The sequence below is a fragment of the Pyxicephalus adspersus genome, chromosome 4 (assembly GCF_032062135.1).
Source record: "Pyxicephalus adspersus chromosome 4, UCB_Pads_2.0, whole genome shotgun sequence".
In the NCBI taxonomy this organism is placed as follows: domain Eukaryota; kingdom Metazoa; phylum Chordata; class Amphibia; order Anura; family Pyxicephalidae; genus Pyxicephalus; species Pyxicephalus adspersus.
This window is the reverse complement of record NC_092861.1, coordinates 77,564,919-77,583,051: the sequence shown is the minus strand read 5'-3', so window position 1 is coordinate 77,583,051 and position 18,133 is coordinate 77,564,919. Positions and strand designations below refer to the sequence as shown.

The following is an 18,133-nucleotide window of genomic DNA, read 5'->3' as shown; positions in this document are numbered from 1 at the left end:
GACTTCCTAGTCTATGTTGGTATTCTTTTCATTCTCAAGAAGGAGTGGTTTGGGTCACTAACCTATCAGTCATATTACTAAAATACCTAAAATAAACAGATTATGTGGATTACTGGACTTTCATGGTAACTTTCTTGGACAATATAGGCTGCAGAACCTCATACATACATGTTTAATAATGGCTTGTAAATGTACGTCCGAAGTACATTGAACATATTTGAATCAAGTTTGAGCAGCTTTTTTGAGACCCTCAAATATTTCATCTACCATCTGGAAAGCCTGAAAACTGATCAATGGGAATGTTTTCTGCAGTGCTAAAAACCTTGGGAAAACATATTGCAATCTTCACCACTGCTTGCTTCCACAAATAAATCATAGGTTAGCAAATTTACTTAATCATTGTTAAAACTATAAATATACAAGAATTATTCAAGTGTGCAGAAATCCAGCTTTTTAATATTATAGAAAAGATGGATCTATTTATGCAAAACAAGAATTTTGGACGGTAAAATTCAGAAATTGTCAGATCAAATGCTAACTATCATGCTATTAGCTAACATTTGTTTAGTTGTAGTAAAATGGTTGATTATGTGCAGTATTAGGCAATAAACTATCAATGACAATTTTTGGTGAGAGCCTTAAATGACTTGCATATCAAAACATCATAATATTGAAACAAAGCAGAACATAGAGATCATGTGACTTTGACAGTTATTTATATAGATATAAATGTGTATAACTGTCAAACAATCACAGTGGTGGGTATGTTACCTGGCTATGACAAAGAGCACACAACTGACACCCAAGTAAGCCAGCAGAATATACATCCAGATATCAGGGGAAAGAGGATTCAGGAAGGAGAAGACGCCTGGGTTTGTACCATTAGGCTTTCGGTACAAAATACTTATTCCAAGAGTCATAAACGGTTTGGTGAAGTCGATGACCTGTTCCCGCACATAGGTAATAGCCAGTGGTGCAACTGCAAGGTCAGCTTTCTGTTGATGGAAACAAAATACAAGAAAGAAACTGAGTGACTCACACTAGACGGCAAAACAAACTACATTCAACTCAGAGATGTATAGAAACAGTTTACGCTTTAGTGGACAAACTCACATGTGTTATACCTCATAAATCAAAGCATAACTATATATCTGTGAGCTGACAAATCTTACCCTACATAGGCAATGTAATAAAAAAAGAGGTAGAGAGGTTAATTTATTCTTTCAAATAAATGTATGACCTTATAACAAAAAAGATGAATAATCACCATCCTCTAGGAGCCCTTTACAAAAAAAGCTGGCCTTCCCAGTTAAATGCATTTGCATGGTATGCAACTGACTACAGTAGGAGCCTAGGGTAAACAATTGTATAGTCTATGTTTAATTACATGCTTTATATATAAAAAAAGGAACTTTATGCACAAATATGTTTTTTTCTGGCAACTTGTCAAAATTTAACTGTCAAATTCTTGAATACAGTAAACTGAAATCAAGTTGAATATTCACCATTACTCTATTTCACACTACCTATTATGGTCTTATTATGATAAATAATTAATAAACCATAAAATTTAAAATGATATATTTGCCTTTCTTTAAAAAATATAATCCTACACCACTCCTTTACAGTTAGCAGTTCAACTCATTTGTTGCTAACCCACATTTATTAGCAATTTGCAACCAGATTAAAATCCCATATGCAATGATGGTATACTCCTTGTTACACACGGAGAGACAGGACCACTAGAGGGCGCTATGGCTTGCACAGAGGTGGTGTGAGCCCTGGGAAGGGCGGTACCAAATCACAAAGCAGAAGGATAGTCAAGGAAGACCGAGGTCAAGGCAGGCAGCAAGTAAGAGAGGTCAGGTCAAATGCCCAGGGTCAATTGCCAGGGATCCAGGAGACAGACACAGGGTACAGGCGCCACTGCAGGCACAGGGAACACAGAAGACAGGGATATCCACAGACAGACAGGAACACTGGAAAAGCACAGGGTAGTTGGCTGGGAACCAACAGACTGGACAATGAGGGGTTAAAACAGAAGCTGGACAGAGGAAACACTGAATTAGGCACCAGGTGAAAAGGAACTAGGTCAACAGAACTAGGGGCTCGGCACAATGGAGACACGTTGCACGAACACAGAGTGCAGTGTGTAAGCTAGCTAAATAGCCAGAGCTGGTCAAGAGGTTATTTTCTTAATGGCCGGCACACTGGAAGGATTTGATAAAGCCTGGAAACAGACGCACGCCCAGAATAAGAACTGCCCGCATGCGCAGGAGAGACGCATCTGCGCTTTAGTGAGGAAGAGGTAAGACTGACACTCCTGGTATGTTTATGTCACATATAAGGTTGCAGACTGCTCCTTGCCCGATCTTGGGCATGTGCAGAAGGTGCTTTCTTCTACTTTAAAAAAAAAAAAAAATCTGATCTAATGCACGCCGGCTGATCCTGCACCTGTGCAATGCAAGATCAGGTGATGTAGAAAGAAGAACCCGGAAAAAGATGGTGGCCTGGGGTCCAGCCTGCGCTAGGTTGGAGAAAGAAGAGGGGACAGTGTTGAAGCGACTATGATTGCGGAGGGATCAACTGCTTTCCACCTGTAAAGGTGTTATTTTTTGTGATACTTTAACAATCTACTTCTGGAACACAGTACAAAGTAATGTATGTCTTAGGTATATATTCTACTTTTAGATACATAACTATCAATTGTAGGTTAAAATAACATTTTATGGAGGGCTTTAGGTTTGACTCGACAAAGGTCAATAAACAACAGGTCCTTAAGGTGATTTGAACTGAAAAAGTAATTGAGCTCTAAGAGTTGCATTATAGTCAATATGGTTAAGAAAGTGGGACATAAGAAACTCAGTGTATTTGGGAGACAAGTTTACTTTTCCAAAAAAACGAGTTCACTAGTTTTCTTTTTTCACCTTGAAAAGTTCCATGCAGCTGCTTTTATTTCAGGCTCATGTCCTTTTATGATTGTGCATGTCAATATCCCATGACTTCAAGCTGTATATGCTAGCAAACTTTGTATCAGCACAATAACTTCATCAAGCAACATTAATTCTAGAAGGACAACACTGTTCCTACTTGGGAATACAGTCAGGAAGGTTTGTCACCCTAGGATGAGAATTCAAATAATCCCCAAGATGTATTGACTGAAAACTACTAAATGTTTTTCAAACACTGTAGTTTAGGCTTGTAAAACATATCTGTATTAAGGCTTTAATCTTCTGTACGCTAAGAGTTCTAAGACTGGGAAAGGCAGGGGAAGGACTTGGTAAATACTAAGGTTATTTAGTAAGGTAAGGTTTACTGCTTATCTTTGGTGTTGGTTGAATAGCTCAGTGTTCGATTCGGCGGCTATTCGATCGAACAGCCCGATATTTTTTGGGTGATCAAACGCTGAATTGGAACACTATTAAAGTCTATAGGGGGGGATTTTTTTTTTCGGGACTGTGTAGAACCACAAGTTTTAGCGTCACTAGCATAACTGTAGTATGTGTTCTTGGATAGAGAATCATACGGAACAGCGAAACGTGACCGCAAGTTCCCACGCTCCCCGGGGACCGTAGGAACTGAACTCAGATGAACTTTCAATGAAGAAACTCCATTGAGAGTTCATCTGCAGTCACAGCTGACTGAAGCACTCGCATGCCTCAAATCAACTGTTACTGCGGTTCCCACGGTCACTGGGCTGTACTTATCAGCCCAGTGACCGTGGGAACAGAAATGCACTTGAACTCTCAATAGAGAAACTACATTGAGAGTTCATCTGCAGTCACAGCATATTGAAAGCACTCGCATGCCTCAAATCAGCTGTGACCGTGGTTCCCACGGTCACCGGGGTGTACTTATCAGCCCGGTGACCGTGGGAACTGAACTTAGATGAACTCTCACAAGGAGAAACTCCATTAAGAGTTCATCTGCAGTCACAGCTGACTGAAAGTACTCCCATGTCTCAAATCAGCTGTGACCGCAAGTTCCCACGGTCACCGGGCTGTACTTATCAAGGGTAAGTACAGCACAGTGACTGTGGGAACTGAACTCAGATGAGAGTGATTGGCTGAGGGAAGGTGAACCCAGATGACAGCTCAAGCATCATCAGGATTTTCCTTTCCTCAGTCAATCACAGAGCACTAGAGGTGAATGAATGGGGAGACTTGTCCTCATTTAAACTCTAGTGTCCGGGGATCCCACACTGACAGGAGGATTCTCTCGGCTGTGCAGCCATGGAAATCATTCTGTCATTATGGGATAACCTGTAAAAAAATAAAAATTAGTTACACAAGTAACACATTCAATAAATTTCTTTAACATTAAAACCTCTTTTTTTTACACACATATTTTTACACACGAATTCCCGAAGTCCAATCCCGTGTTTTTCGGGTCTGGTCTATCCGAATTCGAACAGCCATATTCGGGTTGAATATAAGGACAACCCGAATTCAAACACCAACACTACTTATCTTCTTATTTATAATCATAAATTCATCTTAAATACTTTAGTTGCTGTCATGCAGAAAATCTCCATCACTTCAATAAGGTAACTATTCTACCACTTTTTTTCTTTCAAGCAAACTGACAGAATAGGACTGACAGCACTGTGTTTGAAGTGAATCTGGCTTTGTGGGCAGCTTTGGTGAATCATTCTTTGTTGTGTACATTTTGAAAACACTATTCATTTTCTTTAAATTGAAACTTGAATGAAAATAATAGTATAAATTTAAATATTATTCATTTCTTGAAGAGCTATACTACCGTACATGTTAGCAAACAATAGATTGCCATGACTTCTAATGTGCTAGGACAATATAATTAACAGATTTCAAAAAAATCTGTGCTGTTTTGCATTACATTATGTTTTGAAACTACAAAACAGAGATAATTATCTTCATTTAATGGTACAGTAAATAACTTTTTCCCGGTATACTGAATCAAAACTAAGATCCAGTTTATTTCAGATTATTGTAAGTCTTTTCAAAACCTGCCAGGACTGATAACTGTTAGTGACAAGAACATCTGATTGTACTATTCTAAATATATAAAGTATTTACCCTATTTTTTTCTTTTTGTATAAAGAAGAAAGCCATTGGGTCTTAAAATATAAATCAACTGCGACAGGAAAAATCACTAAAGTGAGTATTCAGAAAATAAGAATGTAAGAAGCTTGAAAGAATTTTATACTCTGCTTCGAGCATAAACCCTTGCAGTGATACACAAGAGTAATCTTCAACTAGTATGTCCTAAGGATTAAAGTGAACTTTTCCTTTTCTATCTGGCTCAAAGGCAGAAAACTGAGATTAGTTTATGTTTCATCTAGTCACCCAGCTGTACCTTTTATAAGTAAAATCAAGCAATGACTGATATCCTCTATCTTATGGATATGACATCCCAAGGCATTAGAAAGTAAAGTAAAAAACAACTGCATAAATACATAATATTTTAAACAACTTCATAAAACTAGTAACAGCAAATGCTTCTGTAAAAGATGACATTTTGTCTTAGTAATGATTTCCTAGAGATCTGATTTATGTCAGTACTCAAAGACAGGTCAGTGTGCTGTAATACCAATCTACCGTATGAAGATGATATACATACATAAATTGTCTTCAGGCTTGGTTGGTTTGTCAGCCAAGCTTTTCAGTTTGTACAGAAGATGAAGATTGTAACAAAAAATAGGATGGAAACAGAAATCAAAGAAAATAGATAGAATAGTACATTTTGATTACATCTTGTTTTCTAACTAAGCATGCCAAGATCTGGTGTGTGTGATTCTGATGAACATATTTTCTATATAATGCATCAATTTCCTAAAATGATCTGTTCCTTCTTTATATAAATCTGGATGTTGAATGATTTTACAGGATGTGTTTATTTTAATGTCCATTGCTGTAATTAGTATGAAACTACCCTAAAAAATGCTCATTATATTCTCAGTACAACGTCTAAGCCAGCCAGGATTGAGCCCTTCATCAGGTCTTTAGCCATAATTAGTCGTACATATCTCTGAAATATAGCATTAAAACGTGATCTTTGTATTTTGATATGCTGCTCAAAATTTCTATTGTTTTCATTAACCATTTCAGACCCATAATTTTAAATAAAACTTGCACTTTGTAAAACAAACATTTTAAGTCTAAACGTTGTTGCACATGAAAAAAGGTCATTGTAAATGTGCATTATTGCACAACTATTTGTTACATGTGACATCTAAGGTCTATTTGACCCCTGCTAATAACCCTGTCCTTTACTCTAGCAGATCAAGGAAAACCACTGCTCAGTCTACATTTCCATCCACAATTTCACAGCTCTGATGTATAGAAAACTGAGTGCTTCTGGTTTCACGTAAGAAAACAGTTTGGTGAATATAATTTTATTGATACTCCTTCACCAGCCATCATGACAAACTTTTGCCACTTTTGGTCTTCCAGCAGCAGGTGAGTCATGGGAACATGTTTTTTTTCGGGGGGGGGGGGGGGGATGTTTTCAGTCTCACATGCTGACTTTACAGTCAATTAAATATTTTCCATTTTAAAGCGTACCTAAACACAAAAATTTCACTTTACTCAAAAGGGTAGACAAAAAAAGAGTGCAGCACCGCCCCCTGATTCTGAATGAATAGGAGCGCAAAGCCTCCCACGATACCTATGTCAGGAATCCCGGGTAGCTCTTGGGTGCTCCTCCTGTGCATGCCCGTGCATCTTGGGCATGCGCAGAAGGAGCCTTTTCGTAGGAAAAAAAAATTTGCCAATCTCACGCATTCGCAGTGAGATCGTCAAGTTTTTTTTTTCTACGTCACCCGATCTTGTGCCTGGGTCGGGTGATGTAGGAAGAAGAACAGGAAGTAGAAGCAAAGATGGCGAAGATGACGGCACCAGCGGGCCGGCTCAGGGACGGATGGCAGGCCGACACAGGACCCAACATAAGAGACCTCCGGGTGGTTCAGACTGCTCTGCTGGATTGAAGGTAAGTGGATTTTTTTGGGATTATGCAGTTTTGGATTTAGTTCCTCTTTAAGGACATGTGAACCACAAATTCAGTTTGTTGCTGGCTGGCTGCTAGCTGAAACTAATAGTAGGTCAGGTAAGGCAGCATCCTGGCAACCATTAATTTTAATAGACATGACTGCCAATTTGGCTTGGACACCAATGGGGGGCTGCATTTGCCTGCTCAAAGCTTGTCATTTATTCATAGTAGTACTGGTAAAATCTGCCTCTGTCATTGACCTCTATGAGATTTGAGTTATGAGCTATGAATATACCTGAATAAAAGGGTAGCTTTGGGCGAACTAAACAGAGGCAACATTAAACAATCAAGTGGTTGATATAGGAAAATGAGAAAGAAGCCACAGAAGAAACTCACAAAAATCAAGTTGAGCTGTTTTTTTGCCAAAACCATACTGATATTTTTTTCAGCATTCTAGTGAAGGTATGAATATAATGAAGATTTTATCAATAATGCTATTAATCATTTAAGTTCTGTTCTCTGTGTGCACATAATACAGAGGTATTAAATAAAGCTGGTGGTAATATGCTGTTTTCATTATTTTGATTTTCGTTTTAAATTTATACACTTGAGGCACACATGTTACTTAACACAACTGACCTGGACAAATGTAATTATATTTTAAATCCTTGTGGAACAAGAGACACGTAGAATTACATTTAGCACACAGGATTAGATTGGTAGTTCTGTATACTTTTCTTAAATCTAAAAAAATAGAATATAGTGCAGTTTGCATTATCTAAAATAAATCAGCATAAAGGCCATGATGTAACAGGGGGCTGTGAGGGAATGAGTGAAAAATTGGGTATAATGGTTGTAAAATATCACTGTTGGCTTCCATATTAGTTAGATGGATTTTTTCAGAAATTTCAGATAATGTATCTTTATACTATAAGGCAAAAGTCTATACAGAAGTAAAGGGATAGAAAGGACAAGGAGAATATGTTTGCAATAAAGAATTTTATAATGTTAAGCTTAACACTACATGTATCTATGTATTTAAATTATTATTGGTGGTTCAAATAAATGCCTTTTTTGTTTTAAATAAAATAGGGAAGGGTTAGAACTGTTTTAGAGCAGGGCTAGAGCAATTTTTCTACTCCATTGGAACTACACTCTCTTTACACTTCCTGTTCTGCTCACAACATACATATTCAATAATTTATTAATATAAAATATAAAAAAATGATTTGTATTTGTTTATATAAATGTATTTCTGTCTGTGTTGCTGTGTTGCACAAAAGATCACTGCATGCAATGTCTTAAAATAAGTACTTTTTAAAATAGCAAGGGTATAATTAGAGTTTATGTAGAACATCACTAATTCTGCACTAAAAATCAGTATGCCTGAAGAAAAACATTAATTCTTCATTTTTTTTCTTTTTAAAGCAAACATATTAAATGCAAAACTATAATTAAAAGTACACTTCAACATACATTTTAATTTCTTATTGCCTCTTAGGAATATATGCCTATTTTCAGTTTATTTCAGCTAGATTAGACAAATTAGGAAAACATGATTTGATCATTAATTTAGGGGGGGGGGGGAAAGCTTGTATATTAAGTTGTATGTGAACACACCTTTTGCTTTTTTTAAACTATTTTAGTACCATTTCCTTTGGTAGATCTTAAGCAGGTGGCAATTTGTTAGCTCTAATTGTGTACAGCTGTCCAAAACTACCTAATAGGAGATTATTTGCACATGAGAAAAGCTATGCTGTAGAAAAGTCCATCTCCACCCTATGGCTCAAATACATACATTTAGAGGTTCATCAATATATCTGCAAACCTGGCCAAACATACCAAAGCATTCTTCTGAGAATGGTGCACCCATGCATACAATTAAGGTTACATTTATAAAATAATAATATAGAAAATTAATTTAACAAAATGGCTTGTTTATTTCTTCCGTGCAAATTGGGATTAAAAACATACTAAGTAACTAGGGATGGAAAATGTGCTAAAATTTATTAGGAAGGTACTAAGTAGGTATGGACCAATGTCCTAAGAAGTACAAAGTGTTAGCATTGTCTAAATAAATATGTACTGTAAAGTGCTTTGTACTATCATGTGAAAAGGGAATGTGAAGAAGCCACAAAAAAAGGGTATTTGATATGTTAAGTGCCAATGTGGGATGAATATGAATTGTTCCTAATTTCAACATAAGCTTTCATGTGGTTAACAAGGTACCCACTGGACAGAATCCTATTAGCCGAGGATTGTGACAACATTCACCCATCACCAATAAACCTGCATTTCTAATTAACAAATTACTGTTAATTAAAACATGTTTAGGGGTTAGGAATGGCTGTGAAACCAGCAATTAGTGTGGCTCTCAGTGGCTTGCACCTTGCCAGCTGTTTGGCCTACCACACTACTGTATTGGTTCTTCCTGAACCAGTGTTTAAACATTTACAGCTGGCAATACTGCATCCCTCACTGCTGCCTTCATTCATTCCCTATATTTAGCATGTAGAGTCTCACCCATGGGCGTAGATAAGGGGTGTAAGGAATCAGTGTGCTTATGTTATATGTTTGCAAAATTAGAAATACAAATCAATATGGCTCTTTCTAGCCTATGACACAAAAATATATCTTTAATTGGAAATGTTCAAGACCATGGACAGTTCATTCATTATCAACATATTTATACTGCATCACCCATAACACTGCAGCACACTTTAGTAAATTTGAAATCTTTTAGTGCCCTCACTCAAATACAAAAGTTTAAAAAAATTACACCAAATTCACAATTCATTTTGGTGTAAGATAATAATAAATTTCAGAATAAATCTTTAGCGAGCACATTGTATCTCTTAGTAATATAATAATATGCCTCAGTAATGTACATTGCACTGGTTTTCACCTATTAGATAATGCTATAAATTTGCCCTGTTCTTTCTTTAAACAAAACCTTTTTCATATTTCTTCTTTATCTTCTTTTCTGGGCTTGGGATTGTTATCTTTTATGAGTTCTAAAGTCAGTAAATGATATCTGTTCTCATTATGTGAAGCCTTTCCATATTTGTAAACTGACATCATGATGTCCGTATATTTTCTGCTGCATGAACAAAATAATTTCCTCCATTTCTCACAATGATATTTTGTAGGGTGCAAATCAATTTATATTTTCTAATTTGTATAGTACAATTTATCTAAATCCAAATTTAAAGGAACATTAAAACTAGATCATACCTGGTCATGAAGGTAGTATAGTAGTTTTAATGCTTTATGATAATTTATATATATAAAAAAATCCAGATGAAAGGGTCAACCCTTATAAGATATATCTTTTTATTATTGTAATTTCAGAAAATTATTAGAGAGAGGCTGTAATGTAATGTTTTCAGAACAATATTTGTAAGTTCTGTGTACAGGTAGTCCTCTGGGTTAAGAAGGAGATGCGTTATGACGACCCCATCATAATTCAGAAACTGAGGTTTCATCATCACTGATAAGTATTTTAAGTAAAGGGTTGATAGTGAGCATCAAAATATGTGGGGTACCTAACCTAAATGTAAACCATATAGTATTTTTCTGTGGTAAAATGAAAAAGCCTCTGGAATAGAATATCTTAATGGGGGGACATACAGATGTATAATTGTCCTTTTACCCAATTCATAAAATAAAATAGTAATTTCATTTCTCTGATAATTCTAATTATACTTTAAATGCATATAATGCTTTGTAAATGGTGGCTTTATGAATGGGTTTTCTGAACTGGGGGAATTATAATGATCTCTAGATTCCTAATACTTATAATAATAACTAAATATAACTAATAACTAATTGTATGTTTCCATACAAAGCAAGTAATGGAAAGACATCCATACAGATTGAAACTGTACACAGAAGTTACTAGTATTGAGAATATTATTAGTGCACATAAAAATGTTGATCATGCCATGCCTTCCAAACCTATCTAGTTTTCTGTGGGCTACAGACACCCATTATTATTATTATTATTATTATTTTTAATAAACAGGATTTATATAGCGCCAACATATTACGCATCGCTGTACCCATGATATGTAAATGAGGAGAGGGAAGGTTTTCAGTAGTCAAGTGACAGCATTGCCCCTCAATTGATAGAGTACAATAAAATAATGTTCCCTAGGACAGAAACTTTGGTACTAGAGGTATTGCCAAGTAAAAATAAAAGAAACAAAAATAAGTGCAGCCACCATATCTAAAGATTGGTAAACGAATAATGTTCTTTATTAGTTTGGGGTTTATTTACACTTATATTCGTTAAGAGATATACTATTTTTAAAACCTTAATGTGCTTCTTCTATTAATTCTTACTTAGTATTACATACCGAATAAATCATTATTATTGGAAGAAAATATTTTTAAAATAACAGCCATATTGGGCTTTATTTGTAGCTCAAATTGGCAGTATTGACAATGTATGCAGTGGAGTTTGTGGATTATCTTTTGCCTGTACTATAGCAACCTTGGCTGACTTGCCAATCATTCTAAATTCACCTTAAAAAAAGGAAAGGAATTATCTAGCACTAGCTCAGCATCTTTAATCTCTACTTGTTCTCTAAGTAACATGGCTTTTTTTGTTGGTAATGCTGTGTATGCTGTATATATAATTAAATATATAATAATAGTAATAGTATTAGTATATAGTACTGATTAACAAAAAACACAGAGCAAAAAGCAAATTATGATAAATGTTAACTTACGTGATCCATGAGTTCACGAACCATTCCATTCCATTGTTGAGTGGCATCATCCTTAACTCCATATTTGCCATCCTCCACTAACCGAATTTCATATTTAAATCCAAGTATTTCAGATAACTTTTGAAGTAAATCAATGCAATAGCCTTCAAATCTCTCTTTTCCATATAGTGGTTTATCAGATTTCTTAAACATTACATAAGGTTCCTCCTGTTGAACGAAATGTGTTTTTTATACATTTAGAAATTTTACTCCTTTTCTTCAATAACAAATTCTGACACCAAAAGTGTCCTTACAAAGGTTGTAAAGAAAAAAGTACCTGTAAATGTAAACCCAATGTGTTGCATTGGCTCATTATTCCTTCTCTGAAATACCAGTGAATAGAAATAACTGGAATAATCAAATGTGATTTTACTTATTTGTATCTGACAATTTGATAAATCTCTTGAAATTGTTCTCTTTTGTTAATGCAACAGTTATGGTTTTACACCTGCAGCTGCACTTTCTTTCAGTGTTTTCTATTTGTTTGATAGCGTGTTTAAATAAAAGAATATTTTCCTGTGCCAAAAATGTGTTTCAGATAAAATGTACCCTCTAATGTATTTTTTTTGGAACTACAAATATGAAAAAATGGTTCCTTTTTCAGGAACTTTAAACACATTGCATTTAAAATTTAAATATGCACTATGGATATAGTTTTTTTTCTGAGTTGGTTTAATTTCTTTGCCATGCAACATATTAAAACCAGGTTGGATCACAAAAAATACAAAAAGAGAATGCTACCCATACATATGTAATGATCCTTCTAATTTAACAACGAAAAGCATTCACAGCAAGAGAGGAAGCAATGACAAATACAAGACTTAGCCATTATCTTCGTTTCAGAAAGACAATTTCATGCTGCTGTGTTATCAAAGGCATTTATAAAGCATACTAATAACGCATTTGTTTTAAGTGCTGGTAATTTTTAGCAAAATGCCTTAGGCAACATTACAAGTTATTAAAAATCTTGTATTACTCTAAGACTTAAAAAGATAAAGTATTTTCTCTACCAAAGAACCTCTCAACACTTACCCTTACCCTGTCTGAACATTTTACCATCCTCTAAAATAATACCAAGCTTCTTAACCACCTCACAACTTAAAACATAAGTTCATCAACTTCTATGTCCTAATCCCTAACCTGATATTAAAGCCTTACTATCAACCTGAAGCTAAAATTTAGCCTAACCTCAAAAGAAGAGAGTCCCCCAAACTAAAACCCTAACCTAAATCATGACAATACCCTAAACCCAAATCCTAACCTTTACCCAAAAGTCTATCCTTAACCCTAAGTGGTATCCTCATCCTAACTCAAATCTAGCCCCTAAAGTGTCCCCTTCACTCACCTTCCTCCCCAAAGGGAGACCTGAAGGTAGGTGAAAATGTAACCCCCAAAGAAGAAAATATATACATCTATTACATCCATGGAGTTGTAAGCTGCTCAAATTTTTTTTTCCTTGGCAAGATTTCTGTTTGGCTTCCAGTGGCTGGCAGCTTGCCATTTTATAGCAGGCAGCAGTTGGGGGTACAGATTTTCCTGGAACTGCCCCCATTTATTCTTTATTGGTGGCCATGGGTGAAATGCTAAATAAGGTCTATGGGTGGCCATGGGTGAGATGCTAAATAAGGTCTATTGGTGGCCATGGGTGAGATGTGGCCATGGGTGAGATGCTAAATAAGGTCTATTGGTGGCCATGGGTGAGATTGTAAATAAGGTCTATTGGTGGCCATGGGTGAGATGCTAAATATGGAAGCTGTTTAGGTGTGTGAGCAAGTGGTAACACATCTCCCCAGCAGTCCAAACATAAACACAAACCAACTTTACACCAAGCATATATGTGTAAGGGAGTCAACTGTAAGATTTGTAGTTTTAAAATAAAATATTAAACACTGAGCAATGACTTACCAATATTGTTGTAACAATCAAAGAACGGTTAGAAAGGGAATCTGTTATATTTGCAGGTTTTTCTTTTTGATTGTCTGTCATGTTTAAGCCACTAGCTGGATCCCAAGTTCCAATCTATAAAAAAGTATTGTGATAAAACAGGCAAATTAGCATTAGCATGTTATAATATGTGACAACTCTGAGAGACATAACAATTGCTTAACCGAAAGTGCAATGCAAGAATTCTTTCGGAATGGGAATGGTTGATTTACTTAAGGAATAATTAATATTGACCTTGCAAAGTGCATGTTTGCCTAGTAAATAGAGTGAAGCTAAGCATCATTCAACTAATCACATTTGAATTTCCCTTGCACATTATTAGGTATTCAACACAGCTATAAGACAAAGCTACCTTCACACACACCAGACTATTGTCATCTGTGACGAAAAGTTGTACTCATCTTGGGTAAAAATCCAGCATGTGTACAGAGTTCCCTGATGTCATTCATCAATACTTAAACAACTGTGCATGAATGATCACTATGGAGCAGAACACATTGGGTTGCCATTGGCTCATTTTCTTCCCCCTCCATTCACTAAAGAACAGAATGGTGTAGAACAGCATTCATTTGTTCTCCTTTCTCTGCAAATAATCATGAAGGTCATCTCAAATGGCATAAATCTGGCATCTACCTGATGTCCGTACGAGACCTAAGCTTTCATTTTGCACAGTAAACATGTATTACAATTTTTGTAAATCATCTATCAATTCTGTCACACTACCTGTCGCTTGCAGTGGTACTCAATGACAAAACGTCCTGCGCAAGTCTACCCTTTTTACCTTTCAGGCTCAGCACTTGCTCTCTCCCCTGCCTGTCAAAGTATGCAGATGCAATTCCAGGTCTAACATGTCTGAGGGCATTTATGCACAATCTGACACAGCACAGGGGGAAGGGCTGCTTAAAGGGGCAGATTCTATTTTAGGCTCAGCGGAAATGGTGGATGTTGCTGTAACTTTGCGTTTGGGATTTTCCATGGCACACACCTATCCTGTGCCTGCTTATTGTTATCTGATCTCCTGATACTGACAATGACTTTGCCTGCCACCTGCCCTGACCTCTTGCTTGGATACTGACATTACCCCAATTTCCTGTGTGGTTATTGTCACTATGCTGCCTGTTAAGCAGTTTTGACTGCACTTAACCCCTTGGCTGGAAGTCACCGGGATTACCGACCCATCAACCCTTGAGGGGTGCTCTAGTGAAGACCAGATTCTTCTAAAACCCCATACCATGGGTAATCCCGTGTTACCTGCCAAAAGAGGGATCCTATATGGCTGTGGTACCCAACCTTTTGGACATCATGGACCACTTATTTATGGACTCCAGATTGTGCATGTGTCATTTAAAGGGGGAGAAACTTCCTCCAAAGTGATGTCATGATGCCAAAACCCACCCACTTTCCCATTGCAGGTCTGAGCCTGGGTTGGGAGAGTGGGTAGATTGTATCTAGAGACACAACCCGCCCACTGCCCTGAGCCTGTGATGCATACAGGAGACATGGTCACCACCCGCTGGGGGGTGCAACGGCCAGAGCTGCAGACCACAGGTTTGGGGACGGTTGCTATATAGGATCCCATAGGGGGATCCCCATAATATATACTACATTGTTTAAGTTTTCATGTTGTTAGGTTTATAGAACAAAAAAAGAAGAAGGTCACCAGAACAGGGGTAGAAAAAAGGGGGGAAATCTACACAGTATGGACATGCAGCAATTAAAAAAAAAAAACTGGAGTCCTAATCCTTTCTTTCTCTGTCCAAAACTAAAAAGGTTTTAGCGGTACATACTGTACACTTTAATAAATTCTCGTGTTATAAAACCTTTAAATGCCTCTTCAGCCAACTTTTTTCAGAACCCATGTCTATACATGAACACATGTATATAATAGGCAAAAGTGTAGTCATAAAAGATGACAGGTACCAAACAGTATTGTATTTTAAGTAAACGTAACATCAGATAAATAATACTACCTTTGACTGCTTTGCTGCCATACATTCACATATATTTATTACAAATGTCAAATCAACTTCTTCTGTTTTCCACTATAGCATTAGTGGTTCCCTTCATAACTAATGTGATCCAGAGGAAACATTTCAAATGCTATATTTTAAAGATATGTTTATCTCTTCTAGGATATACTGAACAAAAATATTTATACAGCATCAGCAATCTAGTTTGGCCCACACAGAAGTTGACTGGGCAAGCATTATAGCATTGCATTACTTCTAGTAGCAAGATAGAACTTCAGCAAAATGGGTAATTGGCAGATTAACCTTGGCAACATATTTGTTCCAGCCAACTTTTACAACATTTTTTTTAATTTTAACGCAGCCCAGAAAACTGGAAAGATTTAGCAGCACATCTCAGTCAAAAAAACAGATAATCCCTTGGGGCATAATGAATTGTAAATTCTGGAAAATCCCGGTAATTAGAATACCAACACAATTTATGAAAAATATTATAAAAAAATGTAATATTAAGTGACAATGAATGTTTCTAATGTTTATATATACATACATATATACATATATATATATATAAAAATATATATATATATATGTATAAATATGTCTGTGTATATACAGTATGCTCAAATGCAGTTTAGAATGTTTTATAACATACTCAGCACTTTAAGGGTTAACTGCTTTTTAATAACATTTTGTAACTCAATTTGTGGGTGCACAAGGTCTACGCACCACGCATGTGGGATCTCATTCACATAGCAAGAGGGTAGGCATTTAGCAAAGATCCTGCTATAATGATATTAATCAACATACCTTTATTATCAGAGGTGACTTTGCAAATTTTATAAAGCTACTATTTGATTAAAATAAATTTGCTTTGGGTTTCGTTATCATAGGTCAGATTAAAGCAATATTTTCCCTGCTTGTATCTCTACAACTTGTGTTTCTGAATATACAAGTTGTACATACTTTGTCACATACTGTGGCCCATGCATTGTCTTGCTACATGATTGTTGGAAGATGTGTATCCGTCCGGTGATCCGGTGGGCGCAATCACTATTTATTCTGTCCAGCTATGTCATTTCCAGCGGCAAGAAGAATAAAGAAATAGCAGCAGCCCCTGCTTCCCTTTAGCCGTGCAGCCTAATATACTTTATTGGCATCCCCTGCACACACTCTGAGGCTGTGCACAGCAGAAGGGGATTTTAGAGGCAGACTTGCTCCTGACTCAGTCCTGCGCTTTGATTGACTGTGGGGACTTTATAGCCTTTCTGATCCCAGTCACCAGTGCCTGTTGTAGCGTTTAGCTGGGCTAATCTGTGCTGGAGAGATTCTTATGTGAATTTTGACTGCTGAATTGGTGCACACCAAAATTCTTAAACAGTATGGTTCGTTATAGATGATAAATATCACTCTACCTAATGCACGTTCATACATGTTTCAGTGATTTATGAATAAGATCTTTCAGAAAGGTCTCAGTGTGCATTCTCTTTCCTCTACATTTTAGCTAATCAGCTGCAGTATATAATGTACAAAATATTTTAATACAATTCTGTTTTTGTTATAGCTTTCAAAATGCATCATATTATTCAGATGCATAATGAATCAGATGCAATTACCTGGCAAATATTGTACAGGGAATATGCTGCATTTTAATTTACCTTCCGCAGTTTACCAGTTTCAATTCTTTAAAACACTCTTGGGCATGGTCATTAGCAGTTTATTGTATTGCTAATAGTTTAAATTCAATTTAATATCTCAGGACGAAGCAAGCTATAAACAACCACTACATCAAAGCTAGCCTCACCAGATTGCTTTTCGATATTTGCGTTAATCCTGACTCATTGGATAAAACAAACCATGTACCTTTTCAAGACCTTCTTCCTTGAGACTGATCACATCTAAATCAAAGTCAGTTCGTAAGCCATTGGTTTTGTTGAAAGTTATCCTGCCTGTGAGGCCTTCCCAGTGAGCCTAAGGTAGAAAAATGCAATTTGCATAAGTAAGGTACATAAAAGAGAACATATTAATGTTTGCAAAAATAAAATATAAAATATTCAACACATTTAAATAATTTACTTAGTGGCTGGTTTTGTTTTGTCACAATGCTTGTGCTTGCAAGAGTCTGTACATATTTTGATATTGTAATTAAAGGATATCTTAATGCTATGCAGCCTGTAAATGGCAATGAATTATACAGTGTTATAGGTGGCTGAATACACCAAACACTTGATCTGATATAAATATGTAAAACCGGCCCCACAAGATGAATTAGAATGATGCATGATAAAATAGCCTAACAGGTTTTCGCAGCAGGAAACCAATCACAATATTTTAGTAATTGCAGTTTTGTAGCTCCAGTAGTTTTTTAAAGAACATACCTATTTTCATAATAAATTATATAATGGTAAATTCCTATTTGTTTACACTCATCATTAACAAAGTAATCCACTCAAGACCAATATTTTAGTTCTTAGTAGAACC

General features: G+C 36.1%; 1 protein-coding gene across 1 annotated transcript in view; it reads right to left on the bottom strand.

Annotated features, from left to right (window-relative positions):
* The window catches only part of GRIK2 (glutamate ionotropic receptor kainate type subunit 2), a 327,366-nt gene that overhangs the window by 87,322 nt on the left and 221,911 nt on the right, over positions 1–18,133 (bottom strand). The window contains exons 8-11 of the mRNA XM_072408700.1: positions 17,516–17,623; positions 13,647–13,760; positions 11,703–11,909; positions 772–995 (exon numbers count right to left, since the gene is read on the bottom strand). Of these exons, the coding sequence (XP_072264801.1) occupies positions 772–995; positions 11,703–11,909; positions 13,647–13,760; positions 17,516–17,623 (653 nt within the window). The remainder of the gene's footprint in view (positions 1–771; positions 996–11,702; positions 11,910–13,646; positions 13,761–17,515; positions 17,624–18,133) is intronic.